Here is a 27,147-nt window from a genome sequence, read left to right on the forward strand (position 1 = left end):
CGTAACTAGTTGGCAAAAATCTATGACATACCATCAGTGTAATTAAATAATTTACTACTAGTATGTAAATAATAGTAGCTGTAGCACGTACGTAGAAATGCTTTTCTCAATTATAAGTATAAAAAATAGCGAATGGAATTCGCTAAAAAACAAAAAAAAAAAGAAGTAATATAATTTTTAAACAAGTGAACGGTAATGAACGTGACAGTCAACGTTTGTGAGACCTCGAAAGTCAGGAATTTAACGTTAGAAAATTTGTTGAAATTTTTCAAAAACATTTTTTATTCAAATGTTAGACGTGTGTGAATTTGCATTGAAAAATATTGACAACACAAATATATTAGTGCTTATGTAGATTTGTAAGCCAGCACAAAGGAGTGTAGGTGCATTTGTGTACTCATACGACCCGTCGCACCGAAACAAGTATGAGAAAATGACTTTGATTGAAGGTGGGTGGGTGACTAGCGCAATGTGTGTTTGCGTTGTTTATTTGTTCATATTTTTACATGCGCATACTAAATAACTTAACATAAATAACCGTTACACCAGGGGCTGGATGCTAATCTAGCAAAATAGCCGAAATTAAGTCAAACTTAAACGAACTCACGCCACCTAAAAATGTCAACAGCCAATGAGTGGCGATGGGCGAGGAGGGGAAATCGGCGTAGCTTGTTAGAGCGGAGAGGAGCCGACGCTATGTAGATTACGGTCATATTATGAAAATATTCACGCTCACACAAAAATTGCGCGGCCGGTTTAATTGAAAGATTGCCAAGCTTTTTTTTCCTAAGCACTTGCATGTTTTGCATTTATGCAAATTTGGGAAACAAAATAAATAGAAAAATTAAATTTCTAGCCTGTATGATCAGTATGATTATCTTGTGTATCACTGTCAACTGCTAGGCGGGCGGCTAGACGATGGGAGTTCCCATTATGTAATTCATTTATTACACTGAGATTTCAGACTATTTTTTTTGCAATTTAGAAAAAGCTTTTTATACTAAGATCGTATTGAATTTATAAAGTTATGCGCGAAATTTCTGCATAGTAATTAAGGCGGCCGCCGTAGCCGAATGGGTTGGTGCGTGATTACCATTCGGAATTCACAAAGAGGTCGTTGGCTCGAATCTCGGTGAAAGCAAAATTAAGAAAAATATATTTCTAATAGCGGTCGCCCCTCGGCAGGCAATGGCAAACCTCCGAGTGTATTTCTGCCGCGAAAAAGCTCCTCATAAAAATATCTGCCGTTCGAAGTCGGCTTGAAAATGTAGGTCGCTCCATTTGTGGAACAACATCAAGACGCACACCATAAATAGGAGGAGGAGCTCGGCCAAGCACCTAACAGAAGTGTACGCGCCAATTATTTATTTTTTAAAGCCCCAAAAACTCTTCATAAACCTTTTTTTTATTAGACGAGATCAATAGTACCAAGGCACCAGATACTGGGACTCTTATAGAAGTGCCTTAACGGCGTACAATAAGGAGCTGAGAAAATCAAAGAGAGACTTATGGAGTAAGCACTGTGAGGAGATTGAATCCTTACCAGCGGCTAGTAGACTTCAAAAGTCACTCAGCCAAGATCACACAAATGGCTTTTCTAGTACTTTCAAGAAGGCTAACGGAAGTTTTACGGAGAGTCTGGAAGAAACGGGACAGCTTTTGCTGGACACTCACTCTCCGGACAGTGTCAGTGTTGGTGGGTGGGGACAGTGCAGACACTGGGGACATCCGGTTTTTAATGTCTACATGCAGAGAATTCTGCCTTGGCCGTAAAATTTGTACGGTGAACAAAACTAAATGGGCGATCTCTACCCTTAGTCCATTTAAATCACCAGGTGTTGATAACATACAGTCGTGTCTACTACAGCACGGCGTGAATGTATTAGCACCGGTTTTAACAAATATTTTCACGATAAGCCTGGAATTTGGCATAGTGCCTAAAAATTGGAGTAAAACCAGGGTAGCTTTCATTGAGAAAACGGGCAAAAAGGCGGACACGGCCTTTCGACCCATAAGCTTAACTTCTTTCCTGCTCAAAGCTATGGAAAAAATAGTTGATCAATATATTAGAGATGCTTATCGTAGGGACTCGCTTCTCCATGTTGAACAATACGCTTACCAGTCAGGCAAGTCGACAGAAACTGCCACACATAGCCTTACGACCAAGATCGAAAAGGCGTTGCCTGGTATGGAAATTGCCCTCTGTACATCGGTTGACATTACAGGGGCATTCGACAATGCTTCTTTCAGCTCTGTTGAGGAAGGTATGGTTAGGAGAAAAATATATCATAACGTGGGTTCTCAATATGCTGAGGAATAGAACGACAATCTTTGAAACTGAAACTGGGACAAAAAGATTATGTGTCAAGTCAATCAAAGGATGCTCCGCAAGGAGGCGTTTTATCACCGCTAATTTGCCTATTGATCATTGACGAGCTCCTACAGACTGTCGATGATCTCGGATACGAAGTCAGAGCTTTGCTGACTATCTACATAGTTATCATGGTTAGAGGTAAATTTAACTCTACTATAACTGTAACTAGCTCTCGACAGTATGGTGATTTATGACATATTTTTGCATGAATTGGGTTACATACATACACATTACTTACTCGACGGCCGCAGTCCATTCTCTTAATAAAATGGGTTCAATGGTTACTGACGATTTTTGCCTCTTTCTCTTGGCCTTAAGCACATCATCATCACCGTTTGGCACTATGGCTTAGTGCGAATTTTGGCCTGCTGAACAAAATGTCTCCATTTGACCCGATCTTTGGTTGATTCCTGCCAGTTTTTTAATTTGAGTTTCCTCAAGTCATCCTCCAGTTCGTCAATCCATCTTAATGTTTGTCTACCTTTGCTTTCGTCATTAATATTTTAGCGTTAATTATTTCTCGTTGAGCTTACGTTGAGTTCATTCTCGTGACCTAACCATCTGATTCTTAGGGCTTTGATGACGCGCACAACATTTGCGCCTTTTATTAGTTGGTTCAGTTCATGGTTCCATCTTTTGCTACATTCGCCGTTGTTGTCTTTGACTGTTCCGAAGATTTTTCTCAACAATTTTTTTTCAAATATTTGCAGTTTGGCTTTGCCTTTTTCATTTAATATTCACGGCTCTGATGCGTAGCACAAAATTGTTCGAACTAAAGATGTATACCTACATCGTAATTTTATGCGAAGAAAGTTCGAGCGCTTGCAGATTCCGGCGGAAAACAATAGGAACGAACGGCGCAAAGATAGCCGCACAACCAAATGCGCGCCAAGGTGGAACTCTCTGCGAATGCATTGGCCTTTCAAGAACTACGTGCATATTTTCTAATCGCAGTTACGGCAATTTTTTTGTAATATACTCGTGATTGCAGGCATGCAAATACATCTCCGATCTCCACTTGGAGTTGCTTTAAGCACCGAACCGACACGGTAAAACTGGCGCCAAAGCAAGTGGTCTGTTGCTTTCAAAACTAAAACATTTTATTTTTTAAATGGATAATCTGGGATCTTTGTTCAGAATTCTGACCGAAAAACAAGTTAAACTATAATTTGAAGTACCCTTTATTTATTTATTTAAAGTGAGGAGGATATATTTAGCTAATTTTTGAGATTTTATGTCAATTTAAATTTAATATATTTCGTACGTTGCGACTACATTTCCAATTTCAGCTCAGACTACAGCTTAGCCTAATATCTGTACGTATGTATGCACCTAAATACATATACACATACAAGCACACACACACATATATATATACACATACCTGCATGATCGCTTATCACATTTAATTCAATTTAATATTGTACAATTGCAAATTTTTCTAAACAATTTAGTTTACATTTTAGTTTCGTAAACTGGCACAAATTTAGCATTATGCGTCAGTGTTAGTGTGCGTTCGTCTAATTTAGAATGTGGGTAACTACTTACATACATATTTCTAATTTATTTGTGCGTAGAACTTTTTTGGTGTTATTGCTCTATTTCAAGGGCCCCCGACTTCCGTTATTATCTGTACATGTTGTTGTTGTTGTTGTTGTCGAATGCTAACATATTCTGTGGCACGTTTACACTTACACTTACACTTATTTCTACCTATACGTGCATGGGATGTGTGTTTGTGTAGAGCCATTAACGTCAAAAATAAATGACACAGTAAATATTTAACTATTTTTCGCTTTGATTTCAAGTATTTGTGTTAAAACCAATTATCAAGTGTTATGGGTTTTATTAGTGGTAATTAAAATTTATGATGGTTAATGGGAATTTTCCTCTACCATACTTACAATTTGGGTAATAACTTTAGTACTCTTCATGCCGACCAAATTCGCCGTTCAAGTCTAATCAGGTGGAATATTACCAGATTTTTTTGGAGTAGGACGTAAGAAATTAAACTTTTTTTATATCTTTTACTTTGATTTTCTAAATAAATTGGAGCAAAATTGGCGAATTTGTGATTGCTTGAGCATCCACTGCTTCAGCCCGTTTTTCCATTACCTGCGCGACTTAAAGCGTTTTTTTGAAAATTATTAATTTCGAAGTCCGTGTACGCCACAGCTTAAATCTACTCGACGCTATCCCTCGCAGCCCTTCTTCATATACAATAATTCAAAGCGATAATAATTATTATACCTACACTAACAAATTAGCTAATTTTCGATCAGAACTCTATTTTTTTGGCTTACAAGTGCCTGAAAAATTTTAAAAATCAAAAAAGGGATACCTCGAGAAACATTTTTTTGAACAACTACATTTCGATTTTTTTGTTTCAGCTTATTCTGTATTAATTTTGAGAGGATAGTAAATTCAGACATCGCGGGATATAGGCAATTCCTTCTAGTGCTGTAGAATGCAGCTTTAAAATCGACAAAAAAATGATGTGCGTCGATCCTCCCTTCAAGGGTATTTTTCAAGACTTAGTGTATTGTGAATATCTGTCCTATGCATCAGCGGGCTGGAGGAGCAGACTCTCACTCGTGGGAGCCAGGAGGACCTTATCGAGACTACAACGCACTGTGGTCATCTGTTGCACCGGAGCTTTTTCGACTACTTCAGGCTCGGCATTAGATGCTCTGATTTGTTTGCCACCACTTGCTGCTTTCATCCAAGGAGAGGCCTTGAAGGCCATCTGCAGGCTGAAACTCAATGTGAACTGGTACGGTCCCTGTCCGGCATTGGACAACAGAGAAGGCATGGACTTCGATCCAACGATTCTCTCCATGCCCCTTGACTCCATGCCATCAAGAGTCGTACTCGAAAAGAGATACAGTGTAGTGCTGCCAGTGGCTCAGTTGTGGTCAAACTCAGAAAATGAGCCTGGCAAACACTGTTTTCGCATTTTCACGGATGGCTCCAGGACCGAGCATGGCTCCGGCTCTGGTGTCTACGTGGAATCCAGCAGGACAAAACTGCACTTTGCTCTTGAAATGCGTGCATCTGTGTTTCAAGCGGAGGTGTATGCAGTTCAAGAAGCGATGAACTTTGTTGTGGAAAAGCGATGGAGAGGCAGATCTATATGTGTCTGCAGCGCCAGCCAAGCTGCGCTCTTGGCCTTAGACAGCCCTCCAACCACATCAGGGGTAGTCGAGTTCTGTAAATCTAGGCTGAACTATGTCGGTAGACATAAAAGCCTGATGCTAACATGGGCCACGGGACACATGGGTATCGGGGTAACGAGATCTCTGACTCCTTAGCTAAGATGGGCTCTGAGGCCAACTTCTTTGGCCCACAGCCCGTTTTGCCACTCCCTTCTGCGGCCATCACAGCCACGGTTAGCAAATGGGTAACTACCACCCACAAGCGAGCTTGGCAAGCTGAGAGAGGCTGCAGATGGACTAAACTGATGTTACCTGTCATGTTCGATCGACTATCGCCAATCCTCCTGTCATTAAGCAGAAGGGAGTGTAGACAGCTGGTTGGACTGATGACGGGCCACTTTCTGTGGGCGAAGCACATGGAAAAGGTGGGCATCTAAGACAGCGCACTCTGCCCAGCTTGTGAAGAGGAGGATGAGACGCTGTACCACTTCCTGTGCGCCTGCCCCGCCTTCGCTCGAATCAGGTTTGAGGTCTTTGGCACTGATGTGTTAAGAAGCGACCAACTTGGCTCCTTGGCACCACAAGATCTACTAAGATTTCTTCGGAGATCGGGTTGATTTAAAGGAAATTAAAAGGGAGTCCAAGTGTAGTACGATGGACTTAATTAATGTCTGAGTGCTGCACTTGCTAGTTGTCCCGACAAAAAAAAAGAATATCTGTCGATTGTGGATGTTTTAAGTCTACAGCCACACTGATAAGATCCAATCAGCCTTTCACACAAAACACTCGTTATCGCCTATAAGGCGATGTTTAGAAGACAAATTCCGCGATAATTGGAACAGATTGCAGGATCAGTCTTCTTATGGACCATATTTTACGTAGGAGCTAATGCATGCATCTGCTTGAATAGCTCAGCCCGAAGTCTGTCGGCTCCTATGTCTTGTTGTTCTTTAGCTGCGTTATAACATTCTCACCTCGTCATGGACGGGTAGCGGAGCGACAGTCTCGTCGTCAAAGACTGGGGTATCGGGAGCTTCACATTCTCTGTGACATACGCCGCTGTCCTCATTTAACAAATTCAAGAAGTGTTGCCTCCATAATTTAAGCACGCTCTGGATATCAGTGACCAGATTGCAGTCTTTGTTCTAACGGGGAAAAAGCATGTGACAGTGGTCATCTTCAGTGCCATCTCAACTGACCGAATTCGGTCACTGGAATTCGAGCTTCAGAAGTTTTACAGACTAGAAGTCTCTATGAGGGCATCATTTTGGCATGTTCCAAACCGTGATCTCCACTGCATCTAAATGAACTGAGTCGACAGCTAAACTCATCGCATCTACATATGTAATTCTCATGTGAACACCAGCTAAAAGCGAATTCTTTGAGGCATGCGCTAAATCTTGCAGAACTGCCAAAATTATATATATTCCACCTATACTATTCTGAAAGGTTCCAACACACTCAGGGGCGGGATGTAAACTTCAGTTTACAGTTGAGTACTGTCTTACGCGTTCTCACCCGGCCGAGCTCAGACTGCCGCAAAGTGAAGTATCTGCGCAGACATTATTGGGGGTACTCTTCAATATAGGCATTCTGCAGATCGCGATTTGTGTAGCTGCATTGAAGTATTACAATTATTTATGATCATGAAATATATTTTTCGATATTCATGTGAGTGTATTTCTACTACGAAAAGCTCCACAGAAGTGCACTCTTCATATTGTCTCGTGGCAATACTTAGAACCAGTTATGTGGTCTATGTGAGATCGTTGTGGATCAGCTAATATAACTTATAAGTCATTCCGACGCAATGTTGATGTGTTTTCTCTTGACTTTTAATACCTCGAATTTCGTTGCGAATATCGCGTTTACCCAAATAAAATTTTCTCAAAGGTTTGTTATTCCCAAATTTTGGCCTCCGAGTCCTCAATAAAGAGCATTCGAAATGGTTAAAAAGCAAGGAAATCAGTCAATGAGGAAGAAACTCTTCGTGATAACTTTGTTTCTCACTCATCTCCAGACAATCCATTTCCTTGGGATATGCGCGCTGGGCTATTCAAGTATCATTGCCAGTGCTATAATAAAAATAAAGAACGTTGAAATTCTTGACACAATGAGGAAGATACCAATGAGGAGATCGTATTTTTCAAAAGCTCACTAAAAAATTGATGGTCATTTGCCTCATTCCACATTCCTCTTACGAGAAAATACTATGTAGATTAAGCAACTGATGAATTTTAAGAGATTTCCCAGCTGCGGTATAATCATAAAATTCTACTCATTTCGTAGTTATCCGTAATCCAAGGTTTTGAGTGAGTATGAATAAAGATTAGGTTAGGTTCGCTTTTGTGGCAGTCGGCTAAGAGTAGCCAACTCAATTAGACCGTGAAGACCCGTTTAGGTACCACTGTGTAACACGGGAACCTTACGGCCTATGTCTCATGGAGCCAGTTAGATTCTCTTATGAAGCGTAGGATAGGCTTCATCTCAACACCGGATAGTTCCGTGAGAGAATCAAAATGGTATTTTCCTAACAACCTTGCTCTACTCCTAGCTAAGGCTGGACAATTACCGAGGAACTGCTCTACTGTTTCTTCTTATTCCTCGTCTCTACAATTTCTGCAGTACTCATGCGAAAAATTTCCTAGCCTAGAGGTGTGCCTACAGAACAACCAACGGCCAGTGACATAAGCCACTGCCTTCGAGACGATCTCTCTTGAGAGGTTAAGCAATCCTCCTGATCTTTTCTTACCGAATTCGCCTGGTTGTAACACAAGTATCTCCCTCTCTCCATGACCTATTGGCCTCCTCACGAATATTGTCTTTTATCCTTAGTTTGTCAGTTGCCATAGGAGTTCCAATATTGCCTCTGTTTTCAAGCAGAGGAAGATTAGTACTCTTTCCGCTCCATATAAGGCTGAAGACGGTGCTAATATTATTTATAGCCGCCCGGCATTCCTGAGTAACCTTTGATCTTAGTATAACTGCCTCCATTGATTTAATGTTTTAAGATACACAGTTACCTCTTTTATGGCTAAGTTCTTATTGTTTTTGGAGTGATTGAGTATTTCTACTGAGATAATCCTAATTAGCGACCAGCACCGGCTTACTACCACTATTCTCGTGTGATCATGTCTTGTTTTTGTTTTTTTTTTGTTTTTTCGGTAAGTCAGATCCATTTTATGATTTATTGCTAAGACTTCTGCTTGGTAGACTCCAAAACGGTAAACCGGTTAATTACGATTTGCGCTCTTATGGATGGAAATTCGAGTGGCAGAGGCAGTCGTGGTTCTTTTCGTTCTTCAAAATATTTTGATAAGAAAACGTTTCTAAAAAGCAAATCGGTTAAGGGAAATAATATTTATATTTTATTATTTATATAATAATAGTTTTATTAATTTTTTAGATTTTTATAATTTGAATTTTGGCCTTCGACTTTTGATATTTCCTCAACTGTACGAGCTCCTAAATTCGAATTTTTTTTTAAATTCAAATTAAACACAAAAGTATTCTGATTTGGAATTCCTTATCTCTTGCCCTTTAATTTACGAACTATTCCAGACGTCACCTGCGTACATTTTTACAGATGCCGATTTTTAGGCGATGAGTTGAGTCATAATCGGTTATCTTGCAAAACTAAATTTCTGTTTGGTTTATTACATAAATCTTATATTATCATTTAGAAGGTACATAAAATACTCTATATAGTCTAAACAAGACAAATTTGGCAATTAAATTGCTGCAGAAAAACGTGAAATGATTTTTTCCGGAAATCTCGTCTGCAGTAAATGGAAATAAAAGAAACTCGTACATGAAAAGCTCTGTATTTATTCCCTCCAATTAATTTTATTATTACCTACAATCAGCATAAGAAACTCTACCAAGCTCCAGCTCTCCATTTATTTTGTCTACTCTTTACTTGTCCTCAGCATATTTACGTTTTTGTTATCTCAAATTGCTTTATGACATTTTATGAGAAATATTTTACATTCTTTCGACACTATCGGCAAAGCAATAGCTGTGCCTGAGGCGTGTGATTTAGCATTTCCAACATTCTCTAATCTGAGCATCTGAAATGCCTTATCACAACTGAATGCAGGCACGCAACAATCACCTGTGTGTCGCTCCACTCAAAAAGTGTATACTTTTTTTTTAGTACAGATGTAATTAAAATAATAGTATATTTACTGTCAAACCGCAAACACATACATGCATACTTAAATGGACACGTATGTTAACATATATACACCCAGCAGGGAAAAGCCAAACTGGAATGGAAACATTCAGATGCTGGTATTTAATAGAAGAAATCATACCGGTTCCTTTTTTAGTTGATTTTTTAGATAAAAAGAGGTTGTCTGTAAAGTCGGTTTACTGACGATAGTTTAACGTGACAACGTCATAAGAAAATATTGATGGAATGGTTGCAATTTTCAAAACAAAATTTTAATTTTATTTGTTTGATAGATATTTTGTATGGATATAGAGGAGGAGGTAAATGGAATTGCAATGGAATAGGTCAAGTTACATTTACACAAACGTGAACAATGACGAAACATTTATCAAATTCATGAAAGATATCTTCAATTTCGATTGTGCATCACACGTTAATAAGTCAACAACACTAAGAGGCACCATCATCGATTTGCCTTTTTCAAGACACTTTACACTCGAAACACTCCCTTTCATTTCCTACTTTTTCTATCATCGTCCTATTCTCAACAGAGAAATGGTTCATTACCATGCACACAGGAAGAAGGCGTATGCAAATACAAGTATGTGAATTTATATACCAACATATGCGCATATACATACATATATATGCTCACTCAAGTAGGACAGAGCCAGATGTCGAACGTTGCCGAACGCGGGGGCCGATTGTGCTCTTTGTCGTTCGTTCTGCGCTCTCGCTTGCAGTTCAAGCACATTAACTTACATTTGCTTGCGTACGGAATAGATTCGTATATTTGATATGTCCATATGATTTGTATGCATCTTTACATATAGATTTGTTCTTTTTGAAAATTGCGCGAAATTGTATATGTATATGCATGTTTATATACATATATTAGTATACAACATATCTTATAAGGTATGTGGTAAATATTACCATACATTTTTTCCTTCATATATAATAAAAAAATTAATAATAATAACATTAAACAACAAACTTGGTTTTATTTTAAATTCTTCAAGTAAATTAAATTAATAATAATCAATAAGAAGGCATATGCAAATACAAATACGTGAATTTATATATGTACATATGCGCATATACATACATATACATACATCACTTAAGTAGGAGAAAGTAAGATGTCGAACGTTGCCGTTCGTTTGCTTTGTTTGCTTTGTCGTTCGTTCCGCGCTTTCGCTTGCAGTTCATTCAAGGTAACGGCAATGAGCAAGGTAACGGCAAATGAGCAAGGTAACGACAAATGAGCAAGGTAACGACACATTTTTTCGTGCGTGCAGCCGGCTAAATCGAATTATAAGACGTTATCACGTCAAAAAGTTTAAGACTCATCTGTGGACGCAGCAATGTACCACCATGAAAAGAGGATTATGTATAAGTACTTATAGATGCTAAAGATGAATATATTTATTTGAAAAATACAGTATCCAAGTCTATCAAATAAAGGCAACAATTAGTTAATATTTACACCAAATTTATTCACTTTATTCTCGTGTGTAGTCTTGCATCGCAAGTCAGTAAGATTAGAGGAATGAATTTATAATATTCTTACAACGTAGATCTCTCAACAGACTATCATTTTGGAGTAAAAGTCCAGGACTAGAAGTACATCCGGAAAAAACGGATATTGTTTAGCAGAAGACATAAAACATCTGCTCTTATACAAATACCCCTAGGGGGAAACCCATTAGAGTAACAGAAAGGGCTAAATATCTAAGCCCTTTAATGGATAGGAAGCTAAATTGGTGGACTATAGTGGCAGATAAAGTACGCAAAGCAATGACGGCGTTGTACCCTTGCGGACGGCTAATTGGGAAAAGTGGGAGTTGAAACCCAGAAAAATACTAGGTTGCTCAATAAGTTTTGCGGTTTGATAAGAAAAACACGGTTTTATGGCTTGGAATGCACTTTATTATTCAGTATAGTTTTCCTGAACAGCAATACACTACTTCCAACGAGATTCCAATTTATGAAGTGAGAAGCTGGTAGGTCTGCAAAATACGCTTCCGCAGCTGCTATGATCTCATCATTTAATGAAAATCGCTTTCCACGCCTGATTTTTTTTGAAGTCTGGAAACAGATGGTGGTCACTAGAGGCCAAATATGGTGAATACGTTGGATACTCCAACAATTCAAACTTTAATTCATGGATTTTAGTTATTGTCAAATGTCAGCCTTGAAATCCAACGTAGAATCTATGGAACGATGAGCTGTATGAGCTTTACGGCGACATAGATATAGTGCAGTGAATAAAGATCCAGCGTCTACGTTGGCTGGGTCACGTCGTATGAATGGATACAAATGCTCCGGCTCTGAAAGTATTCGATGTGGTACCAGTTGGTGGTAACAGAGGAAGATAAAATCCTTCTCTATGTTGGAAATATAAGGTGTAAAAGAACTTGACTTCACTTGGTGTGTCCAACTAGTGCCGGTTAGCACGAGAAAGAGACGACTGGCGCGATTTGTCAAACTCGGCCAAAATCGCGTAAGCGGTTATCGCGCCAATTAAGAAGAAGAAGTTATTGTCAAAATGTGCTTGTGACTAGGTGCATTGTCTTGCTGAAAAATATTTTTTTCTTTTAATGTATTCAGAATTGATTGCTTTAGCAGTGTGCAAGTAATCCCCAAACAAAATTCCTTTCGCATCCTTTCGATTTCTGGACACGAACTCGTTTCGGAGCCAAAGAACCACGTACACACCTCTCTTTAGCCTCAGTTATAGATTTACCATTTTAGGTAGAACATTTTTAAATGAATTGGAAGATCTCAGTACTATGGAAATCGGGAATCTTCTAAAATTTTTGATAAGTACACACTGGGCTTAGGTGATATAAGGACAAGTTCCCCACGCGGCATCACCATGGGCTATGAGTCTGAGTGTGTACCACAGGGGGAAACCGCTTCAACCGAGCCTCACCTACACTTGCTCAGTTTAAGTTCTGAAACGTCAAAAGAAATAATTATTTCATAACATTTGCGTATGACTTCTTTCCATAAACTTAAATAAGGATGTAATATTCACCATTTTTGGCTTAAGTTTTTGCAAATACTCGAAGTATTTTTATTCTTTACTTATTCGCAAGAAAATATTCGCATCAACTGAACAGACACTTACGAAACCGAAGTTTAACTAGCAGTTATTTTATTCTTAAAGTTTCTTAAGTTCCCAAAGTGATTACCTTAAGTTTCATTTCTGTATTAGGTTTTTTTTAAAGAATTCGTAAAGCTGTTTATTTTAGACTATAAGTGGCTAGAATTTTTTTTGGCTGATATGAACTGGTACTTTAACTGACGCATTGCCGTCTAATTGACATTTCGTGAGACAACGCCGTGTTAAAAATACCGTTTTCTAACACGGAAAAAACTGGTTGAGTTGAAAAGTGAACTGGTAGTATTCTAGCTCATAACTAGTAATTTTCCCTGCAGGGCAGGTACTCTTCTACATGAAGGCGCACACATACACATTCGCTTGGGGTGCAAACTTACTAATGACTCAAAATAGGCGCTCTAACAAATGATGTCGAATTAAATGAGTAGAAAAATTAACCCATAAATGTCAAAAGAAAACGAAAATTAACTCCAATCTGCAAAGCTTAGTTGTGAGTAAAGTTGCAGGTGTGTGTGTGCAGCGGCTCTCTCTTGCGCCGATCGCTCACTCCCAGGTGAATAACTGAGTGAATATCAATGTTTTATTTGGATTCTGATTTTGCTTAATTGTTTTAAGTAGCTTCCATGCGCTGAGGTGGCTGGTTTGTTATACCACGCGCACTTGTGCACAAAGGTATTCTAGCTCTCTTCATATAACGGTTGTATGTAACAGAATAATGGAATAGAGACAGGCAATATAGACAAATACAGTGCGTTTCATAATTATGGCACCGGAAGCTTTTGACAAGTTGTGACAATTTATTGCTTCTGATTTCATCTTCTATATATATAAAAAGAAGTTACATTTCCTTGGTAATCTTATAACTCAAGAACGGGCTCACCTATCCAAACCAAATTTTTAGGCTTTATTTGGACTATTCAGTAGATGGTTTGTGTTTTGAAATTTTAAGAATCGGATACCAGGGTCTCGAGAAATAGGCCAAAACGTGAACCCGGGTAACCCTAGGATGTGTTCGTACAATATGGGTAGCAAATGGGAGCTGCTGATGATTCTATAGTATAGAGTATTTTTGATGCCGCTCCGTGACTAGGGTCTCGAGATATCGGCCAAAATGTGGACCCCGATAACTTAAGGATGTGTTCGTACAATATGGGTAGCTGTTGTGTTTTGAAATTTTAAGAATCGGATACCAGGGTCTCGAGAAATAGGCCAAAACGTGAACCCGGGTAACCCTAGGATGTGTTTGTACAATATGGGTAGCAAATGGGAGCTGTTGATGATTGCTATAGTATAGAGTATTTTTAATGCCCCTCCTTAACTAGGGTCTCGAGATATAGACCAAAACGTGGACCTGGATAGCCCTAGGATGTGTTTGAACCACATGAGTATCCATTGTAAGTTGTTGATAAATGCTAATGAAAAGAGGACTTTTCTTTTCGCTGGGTAACTAAGGACTCCAGATATAGACCAATTGGGAACTCGCCTTCAGGTTAAGAGATTGCATTCTTATGTACTACAACCAGTTAAAATGTTTTTAAAAATTGAGATCCGTTATCTACATCTATTTCTCGAACTTTACAGATTCAAGGTCAAATATACCATAGAACTGGGTCTTTGCTACCATTCCCAGATGGTGACCATCAATTTTTGCAAATATATTTTATTGGTGATGAGAATCGTGAATTAGATCAGCGCTGTGCAATTTCGACGAATACGAGAAGATCAATCGTGAATGAATTGCAAACAATGTTCCATCAACACAATGAATTGGTGAAATTGTTCAAAGTGGCACTCGATCTGATGCCCACCGATGGCCACAAAATCATAATAAAAGCCGATAAAACACCAATTGGGAGCACGCCAGATGATTCAATGTACCAACGATTGATGAAGTAGCTATTGTTGTTACAGTTTCAGCCACGAGATATTGTTTTGAGCAATAACAACGTATTTTAGAACTCCATCGCTGTTATGATGCATTGCAATACCCCATTTTGTTTTGGAGAGGGGACGATGGCTATCATATCAACATACCAATGATAAATCCAACAACTGGTACATACACATTTTATTTTTGTTTAAATATGATTTTTAAATAATTTTCATACGCTAATTAATTTTTGCATCGCAGGTCAAAAATCAACGAAAACCGTCAGTGCGATGAATTTTTATTCGTATCGATTGATGATTCGCCCTCAAGAAAACAATTTTATTTTGCGATGCAATCAACTTTCGCATTAATTTTTTATCGAATTGCAAGTCATTTTGGACGCAAATATAATAAAAATTTGAATTCTCCAGGAGGAACTGGAAAAACATTTTTAACTTTATTTATTTTAGCATAATTTATTTAGCGTAAAAAATTGAAATGGAAATTAAAGAGTCAAAGTTCAATTACAAGTTTTTATCGGCTATTTCATTTATATGTAGGTGACCACCACAATCAAATTTTAAAAAAGTACAGAAAAGGCTATTGTGACATCTTTAGAAAGTATGTTGAATGAAAAAAATCAACTAATTCAACTGTTTAAACATTTTACGAATTCTATAAAGAAAACTTAATATGAAAAATTTCTTGCGATATAAAAAAACATTTTATGTATGGTGGTGCGAAGCCCACTGGGAAATGCTAGTTTTTTATAAAAAATATTTTTATTAACTTATTAGTTATTTAATGAAACTATAGTTCATTCTGTTACGAAAACCATTTAAAACCTAGTTTCCAACTTTGTGGAATTAAAAACAAATCTACAATATAATTTTCAGCAAAAGTTCAATCACTGCAATTCATCATCATCATCATCATCATCTTTTGACGCTACAGCTCTTTGTGAGCTTCGGCCTGCTGTACATGCGACCTCCATACATCTCGATTGCTTGCGACATTTTCCAATTCCTCATCCCAAGTTTATTGATGCCCTCCTCTAGTTCGTCGGCTCATTTAGTTCTCGGTCTTCCTCTTGCTCTAGTGTTGTACGTTTTGGCTTCTACAATTTTCTTCTGCGCCCTCGTACTGTCCATTCTTGTTATATGACTCGGCCATTTTAACCGGTGCGCTTTGATGAAACTTATAAAATGTTCGCCATTTATATCCTGGTCTAGCCCGTCGTTCCAGCTTATGCGCCACTCGCTGTGATCTTTGATTGCTCCAATCATTTTAATTAGTATTTGAAAAAATTTGAGTATGCAGTTTTATAGTCTATTGAATATTTGTGCAGTAAAGTGCAAGTTGGAACTGGCTCAAAAATGGCCCTGAGTTTTTGGATTTTTTTTCATCTGACGGGTGTTTTCTTGTCTAAAAAAGTGGCGAGCCTTTTTAAATCGGGAAAATTTGAAAAATTAGCACTTCCATGCACACTTTTGGGTAAATGCGTGCAGCGAAAGCGATTTACTAAAAAGTGTCCAAACTTGGTGCACGTGTCCCCCATCGCATTTACACCCGACTCAAATATTTTGGAGTTCGGATAAAAAACAACGCCCACTTTTTATATTTCAAGTCTAAGTTTCCGTTCACTCGACCCAACATTAAATTTTACTTAAATATGCGCGGGTATATAAAGTTCGTTCCGTGCCGTGTTAAGCACTTCCTTACTTGCTGTATTATTATGTTTTGTTTTTTGATTATCTTTCTGTTAACTTTGAGTGGAATGTGCAATGGGGCGGCAGGTTTGTAAGATTTGCTAGAAATTAAATTTATTCTACTTTAGAAGTGCAAACAATAAACATCACACTGTGCTATTTAGTAACTCTGGCCAACCCGTTTGGCAAAACGTTTGAGTGACAACCAAAAACCAAAGGAAAAAGAAGTAGTGACTTAATTAAAAAAAAATTTAAAAGAGGCGGGCGAACTCGGGCGAAATTCGTTATATGCATTTTTTGTTTTCGGGTGAATTTTTTGCTTTTTCGTGTTTTGAATGAAATAATTGCGCGCGAGTTGAACGTACCTTAGTAAACAACAGGATGACTGTGGTCGCGACGAAAACGCAGCACAACAACACAACTAATGGCAGTGCACGAGTGGAGAATGTAAGTCGAACTTTGACAGTTAGAGCCAGTTGCATTTTTGACAGATAGATGGACAATTGCTAAAAGATGCCAGCCTTTGTGCATGTGTATATATGTGTGGGGAATGGGGCGTACACAACGTTGTTGCAAAATTATAAGACTGAAAATTTTAACAAATATCGGCTGCGAATGCCAACCGGTACGTGCTTCGATGAAACTTGATTCAATACTCGAGGGCCATGCAACTCTGGTATTGGCCAAACAATTTTAATAAAATAACGGTAAAACTTTGGAAAGTGAAAAGCGAAATGAGCGAAACGAATGTAGCAAAATTATAAAACGTTTCGAGTTTGTGCTATTAATTACCAGGGCAGAGCATTTTGCACTACCACTAATTTTTCAGGGGTAGTTAAAATAAGGGTTTCATTGTCACTTAATCTTGAGTTTCTCAGTGTTTTAACTATCCGCTTATTGCTTTAATTATTTAGTGCACTATGCCCAACCCTGTTAATTAGGCAGGATTTATTATTTTTGTTTGAATAATTTATTTCAGCTCTCTTAATATATGCACATACATAGCAGTTGGCACAAAATTAATCATCCAAAGTTGTTTTTGAATAACTTTTTTGCTAATAAAAAAATACATCTTCAGTAATGGAAATATTTATTTTGACATTTACGTGCTTCTGTTATATTGCAACTGTTCAGTTCAAAAGCGTCAAATATGAGGACTATGAATAAGTTCGTGCGGTTTTTTTCGAAATTTGAAACTTTATTGACGTAAAATGGTTACAAATTTAATATTCAAAATATTGTCCATCGCTTACTACTACTTTTTCCCATCTTTCTGGCAATTCACGGATTCCCTTTGTGAAAAATTCGGTCGGTTTTGCCGCAATCCACGAATCGATCCATTTTTTGACTTCATCGTAATTACGGAAGTGCTGGTCAGCCAGGCCATGTTGCATCGATCGGAAGAGATAGTAATCGGATGGCGCAAGGTCTGGACTATACAGCGGGTGGGGTAGGACATCCCATTTGAGCGTTTCTAAGTATGTTTTGACCTCTTGTGCAACATGTGGCCGAGCATTGTCATGTTGCAAAATAACTTTGTCGTGTCTATCGGCGTATTGCGGCCGTTTTTCTCGCAGTGCTCGGCTCAAACGCATCAATTGTCGTCGGTAGACATCCCCCGTAATCGTTTCATTCGGTTTCAGTAGCTCATAATACACAACACCCAGCTGGTCCCACCAGATACACAGCATAACCTTCAGGCCATGAATATTCTGCGCCGACGTCGATGTTGAAGCATGGCCAGGGTATCCATACGTTGCCCGACGTTTTGGATTGTCGTAATGGACCCACTTTTCATCGCCAGTCACAATTCGATGCAAAAAACCCTTTCTTTTGTGCCGTTGAAGCAGTTGTTCGCATGCCATAAAACGGCGTTCAACGTCTCTTGGCTTCAATTCATACGGCACCCAATGGCCTACCTTTCGGATCATTCCCATGGCTTTTCAACGTTTGGAAATGGTTGATTGATCAACTCCCAAAGTTTTTGCAACCTCTTCTTGCGTTTGAGCCGGATCTTGATCGAGCAATTCCTCCAATTCGGTATCCATGAACTTTGGCGGCGCACCCTCGCGTTCTTCGTCTTCCAAGCCAAAATCACCACTTTTAAAGCGTGCAAACCACTTCTGGCACGTTCGCTCAGATAGAGCATGCTCACCATAAACTTCCACCAAGATACGATGACTTTCGGCTGCTTTTTTCTTCATATTAAAATAATGAAGAAGAATTCCCCGCAAAAACACATTATTTGGCACGAAATTCGACATTTTCAAGTGTGGTAAAAATATTGTTGTTTACGCTTCAAATAAAAAACTTATACTGACGTTTGTGCCTTACGACAGTAGCTCTCCAATGAATGTTTGGAAATGTGGATCGATGGAATAATAATCAAGTTACGCCATCTGTTGTAAAACCGCACGAACTTATAAATAGACCTATTACGACGGTACTTACAATATAAAAAACTATAAACCTTTCGTTAGCGTGAATAATTTGTTTTAAATAACCTCTTTTACTAAATGAAAAAAACTGATTTTGAGTGATGGAATTCCTGGCGCATGCACCTCTTACGACGTGTTTGGACGAGCTGCTCCCGCTTTTTATAAAGTGCATCCTTATATTTTTCTACGAATAGCGGGATCTGCAGTTTTATGCCGCCTCCGAATGGCAGTTGGTTTTTTATGAAGAGCTTTTTCGTGGCAGAAATACACTTGGAGATTTGCCATTGCCTGGGCGAGAGGGGCGAACAAATCTTTTTTGTCATTTGGTGTTTCATGGGCGAGGTTTCGAACCCGAGTACTTCTAAATGTTAGTCACACACCAAACCATTCCGCTGCGATAGTCCCACATTCCTCCTAATTAGACTTAAAAATATGATTTTTTTAGAAAATTTTTCAAAAAATCACGAATTTTGCGTTATGTTGTTCTTAAATACCGACCATTTTCATAATAAGTTTATATCGTTTAAATCTATACATCTGTCTACCTTACAAATGCGAAGATGATATAAAGAAAGGTACCGTCAAGGAATCACTAACTACTGACAATTAGCCGTCACTTTTGAAAGACCCTTTATACTTATAAATGTAGGTATATGAATTCGTTTGTACGTATAATTTCACTTGTCAGTGCAACCAAATACAAAAGGCTGTGCTGCCACACTAGGAACGAAAAGCAAAGCGAACAGAACGGATCATAAATTGAAACAGATCGCTATCAGGATCACATCATTGTTGTTGCATTTGTATGCAATGATATGGATCCCGATCATTGACCAATGACCTAACGCAGCTATTATTGTTGTGTTGCTAATTGTTTTCACCTCTTTTTGCAAAATATTATTATTTTTTATTTAAAACATAACCTACATTTCTTTATATTACTTTAAAAATACAGAATTAAGAACAAAAATAAATTTGTATTCAGAATTAACATAGTCAAAATTCTTCATTATATTGTTTTGACAGAGAATACAAATTTCCAACCCAAACGAATTTTGAGCTATTCAGAATTTATTTCACATTTTTGCCGCAATTTTTACCCAATTGAATGTCCTAATACAGAATTTAGCACCTCTTTTATTACAGTATGTATATACATATGTACATAGCAGCTCGATCAAAAAGTTCCCTGGAATATATTCAGAAAATTCAAAATACAAGTTTATTCCCTCTAAAGGGATATTATCGTCTTGAAATACTCCCCATCAACTCCAACGCACTTATACCAGCGTTTGATCCAGCTCTCGAAATATTTCTCGAACTCTATTTTTGGTGTAGCCATCAGAGCCGCCTTGCATTTTTCCAAACCTTTCTTTCGGCTGTTTAAACGCATTCCCCGTAGTGGTTTTTTGCCTCTTTTAAACACAAAAAAAAATGCAGGGAGCCATATCAATAGAATCCGATGGCTGTTAGATGGCATTCATTTCATTCTTGGTAAAAAATTCACGGGTAATGATGCCACTGTGCGACGTTGCGTTATCAAAGTGCAAAATTCACGAGTTGTTTTACCACAAATTCATTCGTTTTCGGCGAATTGCTTCGCGTGAACGTCTCCGAACACCGAAATAATAGTCCTTATTAACTCTCTCACCTTCTAGCAAGTATTCGTGGTGTACAATACCGTTGTAATCCATAAAAACCATGAGCATCTCTCTGTTTTTTTATTTAAAGCGACGTGTTTTTTTTTGGTTTTCACTCATTTTGAGCTCTCCACTCCCTCGCTTGATGTCTGGATTGCATTTCGTACTCATAAACCCACGTCTCTCTTCCAGTAATGAGAGTATGACACGATTTGAATGATGGATTGAAGATGCATTTTTATTAACGAATTTCTTCAAAGCGAAATTTTGACATATTTCGAATTTCATGAAGTATAATTTCATAGTATAGAATTTCATCAGAATGTATTTGGATACAAAATATTGTACAAAAAAACTTTTATACCAAACACATATTTTATTTTTTATTCAGTGCGACTGGCATGCCATAAGGTGATATTAAAATATATATAAAATACTGCTTAGTTCTTGACATTGAAGATAAAAGATTAACATAATCAATCTGCAAGTGGAGAGACAGAGAGAGTTTTTCTACGTAGCTGCTTTTTCGAATTGCGTGAAAGCAGCGGACGCTCGTAAATGCTTACGCAGCTGCTTTATAGCAAAAAGGTTTATGAATTCTTCAGTTGTAAAAAGAAAAATCCGCATGCAAATGTCATAAACTTCAATTTTTGTTCAACTACTCTGAGTTTCAAACTCAAACAAATATTTTAAAAGCACTTAAAATATTTTAATCGTGAACATTTTCACCAGCCAAATGATGCCTACGTTTTCCTGCTTATCAGCGATAAGATGAGTTCACACATTTTCCATTAACCTACTAACGCCGTGGCACATAATGCGTTGACGGATTTCTTTGATTCTTCTCTGCACCTGCTACTTTTGTCCTCCATATGATAAAAGTATTTTTTTTTATAATATTCCATTTTTTTCCCCACACATCCAATTCGCAAACTGCACAAAGTACAGCAAATATTCGCGCACAACTAATGAAATATAAAGCAACTTACTAAAAATCTTAGATAAAATAAATTTACTGCTGTCTTCCGGCAAATGTTTTAACTAAAAATATTTTTTGCATCAACACGATGCACTTTTTTATTACTTTACTTTTTATGTGCCTTCAAAGGCTTTGACACAGCGAAAATGTCAAAATGTAAATTTAGTGGCAGTAAACAAAGTGTAAGGCCTAAATTCGACTGCCAGTGAAACGCACAAATTGTTGCTTCATAAAAATCGGTAATAGTTTGCCGTAGAAATTTTCGGAAAGCAGCCAATTTTCCTGCAATTTCTAAAGCGCAGCTGGCGGGAATGGGTTAATGAAGATAGTTTCAGTTGACTTGGTTCAAGTGTGTCATTGTGTGTGGCATTGAATGTCAAACATTTGCATAGATATAAATACGTTTGCTTACTACTTAAGGAGCAAAAATCGTGTGCCTTATTATTAGTCAGCAGATTTTTGACACTGCAGTGCGCCAATAAAATCTCAAGACAGTAAAACAATGTACTGTGCAATAAAACTAAGCAATAAACTCATACAAAAAAATTGAAAGGTACTTATGCATATAAGTACGTATGTATGTATGTATGTATGCATGCACCTTTCTATTAAAACATATTAAATGGGTAAGGAAAAACCTTCATTTTAAAAATAAAAGTATTTAAATTTAATAATTTGTTTTCCTAAAGCATTCAAATGGTAGGTTGGTGCGCCACAACGACAAAATTTGCCACAATTGCAATTTAAGACTTTCAGTATACCAAACCTACCTCCAACTGGCTATGTACCCATAACTTCAAGCATTCAATTGATAAAATCATCGGCACTAACGCTAATGCAGTTGGCCGTAAGTTGGTTGGTTGGTTGGTTGGTTGTTCGCTTAAACATGAATGACCTTTGAATTCTTTTTTGCTTGTTCGCTCAGTGCTTTTTAAATTTGAACATAATTCAGATTTGGTAAAACAGGTTTATGGCTTGGTTGGGACTTAATTCGTTGGCGTCGACGTAACATTAAATTATCGTAAGAACAATAATTGCATGAGAAATACAACTGTCGTGCCTAAGTACCCAGCAGGAATTCGATAGTGTGCTTGTAATTATTATGAATTCACATTCGAGACTAGCTTTTCCAAGCAATAATTTTTTGTATATCCTCTGCGTGTATGTGGCGTGAAAAACGTCTTATATTCTGAGATGGTAAAACTACGGAGCAGAGAGGTTTTCAAGAAGAACGCGTGAATCTTGAAATTAAATCTAATAAGTAGTTTAAGAGGCATTGCTAACAGATTTTTCTCTTTATTTCATCTGAATTTGATTACATTACAATAAATACACTAAGATTCACCTTAGCGAAAATCAGAGCAGGTTTTCTAGGTAGGTAGATACTATTTCAATTCTCTTACGGAACAGTGGTATCAAAACGGACCTGTAAGATCTAAGTGAGTTGGTTGTTGTTGTTGTTGTAGCAGCAAAACAAGCCCTGAAAAGATAGTGTATATCACCAGCCATCTTCGTCTAACTCATCTAAAGGCAGGCCCAGGAAACATGCTGTTTCGACAAATTGGATCCAGAGGGAGAGGGAGAGGGAGAGGGGTGTTCGCTGAGTGGGTTTAAAGGGGCATGTGAAAAGATGGTTAGTGTCGTGTGGGGTGCCTTCACATGCAAGACATATGCTTAGTATGTGGGGGTCAATTCTGGATAAGTAGGAACTTAACCTGCTACAATATCCTGAACATAATTGTGCCAGTGTTAAGTGGATCTCACGGGGAAGCTGGATCTCTTCATCTGCTGTAGGTGATGGTTGGACTCCGAGTACGACATTCGGTGGTCGGGAGCTTAAGAAGGGGGTGATGATTTCCCGGTGAATGTCGTTTATTGTCTGTCTAAACACTGTCTGGTCCAGTAGATGTTTGTTCGTTTTTGTCCTGGATCTCGTCGACGTAATTGAGGAAGTATATCCTGACGTGTCTGTGAGGCGGCTCTGCAAGGAGAAACCTATTTGTTGAGTAGTTTATTGTCCTCCTTTACTGGGAGCATCTGTGCCTCGTTGTGAAGGTGTTGAAGAGGGGACATCAGGAGGCAATCCGTCGACGTCCGAATAACAATGTTTTGGCAGTAAATTAGCCCTGCCTAGTGGACGGTTTATCATAAGTGAGTTGGCCGTATAGACCGATTAACCTAACCTAATCTAATGTTTGCCAATGAGCTATTCCTCCTCTTTTTGGATGAGCGCAAGCCAGTTGTGTTGGGCTTCAGACCGGCAACGGCAATCGGTGGTTTGTCTGCATACACCACAGATTTGACATAGATCGACAGAAAATAGTCGATCGGCCACTTGAAAAAAAAGACGAAACTTTCAAACTTCTCATCCAATAAACACAACGTCTCGCGGGCAGTGAAGAAATTGACGTACATAGCACTGATTTGGATAACTAATTTTAACAATTTGGTTAAATGATAATATTACGCCATTTTTGGGTGTTTGGCAGAGCTCTTCCATCTATTTGTGCTGTGCGTCTTGATGTTATCCACAAATGAAGGGACCTACAGTTTTATACCACCTCTGAACGGTAGATGGTTTTTTTGTGAAGAGCTTTTTCATGATAGAAATTCATTCGGAGAACAACTTTTTTCTATCGATTTGTGTTTCGTGCCTGGATTTTCGAACCTGTGCACCTCCGAATGGTAATGCTTTGTATGTAATCCGCTAAATTTCCTAGGGTTCGGTTGCAGGCCGGATGCAAAATACTCCAGCTACTATCAGAATTCGAGTGCATGTATATATATTTATTACTATATAAGTATATAGTCGTAAATCTTACATTTGTATTCATAGACATGTTCGCTTATAAATCGCTCCATTCGGCAAATGATTGTGATATTTTTTTTTAATTCTTGTTTTATAAAATATTTGTAAAGTAAATCAATTTTCAAGTCCCTTGTTTGTAAAGTTAGTAAAAAAAGTATCAGAAAAATGATTTGTGGGCGTGACCAGATTCATATAGAGAAAATGTGCCTACCAAATATTTGCCACATTGAGGGTTAAATAGTAATAACAAGAATATAGTTCAGGGACCCCGCCAGTTTATTGTGTGATTTGGATTTTTCTTCAACAAGTGGGATTGCGTTAAAATATCGAACCAAAAAAATAAAAAGAGTTTCAAAGAGTGAGCGTCTTTGGAGGGCAAAAACGTAAAAATTCAATAACCGGATTATAAAATGAATTACGCGGCTCACAACTCCGTCATTGTTTAGAATACAATATAAGTAATTAACTACACCTGTGTCCACAATATTATCAGCGCGACGAAAGTTTTGTTTATTAAATTGGGATCTGCTCACATGACGAAAAATTTGCACGTGAAAGCAACAACAAAGTTATCGAACAAGATTAGCGGCTAGCGCGTTCGGTTATATCTTATAAAACTCGTATAACTCACTATTTTCAATGCTGTCAAATCTCTTTCAAGAGGTATTAATTTAACCTCTTTTATACAGGGAGGTTTTTGTTGCTTTAACTGCTCGAATTCTCTTATGATGTTGCCGTCGCGTTCACATACCTTGCAATCGTTAGTTTTTAGGCTACATTTAGAAGAACGAGAGTCCAAAGACTATTAAGGGGGTAGTATGGTATTTTTATTTTTTTTTCATTTTTTTTTTTTATTTTTTTTAAATTATTCTATAACATCTTAAGATTATTGTGTGAAAGTTTGAAGTGCATTAGAGTAAAATTGACAAAGACACAAAGGATTAAGTATCTACCTCTCCAACCGGATTTCACGCTGTAAAAATCTTCACAAATCTTTAAACGCGTTTTTCTCACACTTGCCTTTTTTACGGTCGGTGTCCACTGTAGATTCATATCTACTGCACCGATTCTTTTCAAATTTATTGGGAGGTTGAATTAGTTTTAAAGGTGACACACAGATGGCGCTATTTATCACTTTATCGCGTTGGCAATACTGAATATATATTCATGACAAAGCCTCATCCCTAGGCTTTGTTTATCAGTATCTGTCATTTCGCTGAAGTATAAACAACGCAGAGTTTTCGTGCTCCGAGTATGTCAACTTTCGTGCCGTCGAAACGCAATTTGCGGGAAGCTTTGCTTTTCTGCTTCAATTTGAAAAAAAATACAGCCCAAGCCCGTGAATTGCTGCAGGAGGCCTACCCAGACCATACTCCGTCGATTTCAATATGTGAGTACTGGTTTCGACGATTCAAAAGTGGTGATTTTCACACCGAAGACAAGGAGCGTCTTGGCCAGCCCAAAAAGTTCGAGGACGCGGAATTGGGGGAATTGGTAAACGAGGACTCGTGCCAAACCCAAGAAGAGCTTGCTGAATCATTGGGCGTTGATAAATCAACCGTTTGCAAGCGTCTAAAAGCGATGGGAATGATCCAAAAGCAAGGACATTGGGCAAGGACGACTTTTTACGTGCGAATTGCTGATCGAGCGGCAAAATCGGAAGGGTTTTTTGCATCGGGTGGTGACTGGCGACGAAAAATGGATCCACTACGATAACTCAAAACGCAAAAAATCATGGGGTTTGCCCGGCCACGCATCAACGTCGACGGCCAAGCAGAATATTCACGGCAAGAAAATCATGCTCTGCATTTGGTGGGATCAGGTCGGCGTCGTATATTTTGAGCTGCTCCAACCGGGCGAAACAATCACGGGGGATCGTTACCGACTGCAATTGATGCGTTTAAGCCGGGCATTGAAAGAAAAACGGCCGGAAACGGTAAAAAGGCACGACAAGGTTATTTTGCAACATGACAACGCTCGGCCGCATGTTGCTCAACCTGTCAAAAAATACCTTGGAACGCTTGGCTGGGAAGTGTTACCCCACCCGCCGTATAGTCCAGACATAGCTCCCTCCGATTATCATTTGTTCCGGCATATGAGTCTCGATTTGGCGGACCAGCGGTTCTCCTCGTACGAGGCTACCAAAATATGGGTTGAGTCATGCATAGCCAAGCAGCGGCCAGAATTTTGGAGAAAGGGCATCCGGAAATTGCCCGAAAGATGGGCGAAAGTTGTAGCTAGCGATGGCCAATACTTCAAATAAAATATTTTGTACCGTTTTCTCACAATAAAGCCCCAAATCTTCGAAAAAAACCTTTAAAACTAATTCAACCTCCCAATAGTTTTTTTGTTTCTTTACTTTATTCACGAGGTAATGACGTCGAGTTTTTTTTTTTTTTAAATTTTGTCATATTTTAAAACAACAAAGTTTTCAAGTTTTTTTTTATGAAAAATCGGTGTTTTGACTTCAAAGCGCTTTAAAAAATTAAAAAAAAAAAAAAAAAAAAAAAATCGACGTTGTTACCTGCGAAACTTTATTAGCTGATGAAATCAATTTGGTTTTTTGATTTTAGTTGATCCAGTAATGAGTTCTGAGGGACACCGCAATAAAACTTTTTTATGAGACGTCCGCGAAGATTCGCTGCCACCAACTCATTTCTTCATAAAAATCAATGAAAATTTCACACAATATTCTTTAAATATGACTTTATAATGAAGTAATTTTAAAATTTTGAATAAATCAACTGTGTCGACAAAAAAAATTTCGAAAAATATGCTTGTTTTACACCGAATTAACCATACTACCCCCTTAACAGAGCACGAACTTCACAAGTAACGAGCTGAATCCACAAATAATTGCCGGTATGAA

At 38.1% G+C, this 27,147-nt stretch overlaps 1 protein-coding gene across 1 annotated transcript in view; it reads left to right on the forward strand.

Annotated features, from left to right (window-relative positions):
• The first annotated feature begins 16,528 nt into the window (after positions 1 to 16,528).
• The window catches only part of LOC128861047 (proton-coupled amino acid transporter-like protein CG1139), a 107,158-nt gene continuing 96,539 nt past the window's right edge, over positions 16,529 to 27,147 (forward strand). The window contains exon 1 of the mRNA XM_054098929.1: positions 16,529 to 16,859. Coding sequence (XP_053954904.1) covers positions 16,794 to 16,859 — 66 coding nt within the window. The 5' untranslated portion in view covers positions 16,529 to 16,793. The remainder of the gene's footprint in view (positions 16,860 to 27,147) is intronic.

The sequence above is a fragment of the Anastrepha ludens genome, chromosome 4, assembly GCF_028408465.1.
Source record: "Anastrepha ludens isolate Willacy chromosome 4, idAnaLude1.1, whole genome shotgun sequence".
Classification (NCBI taxonomy): domain Eukaryota; kingdom Metazoa; phylum Arthropoda; class Insecta; order Diptera; family Tephritidae; genus Anastrepha; species Anastrepha ludens.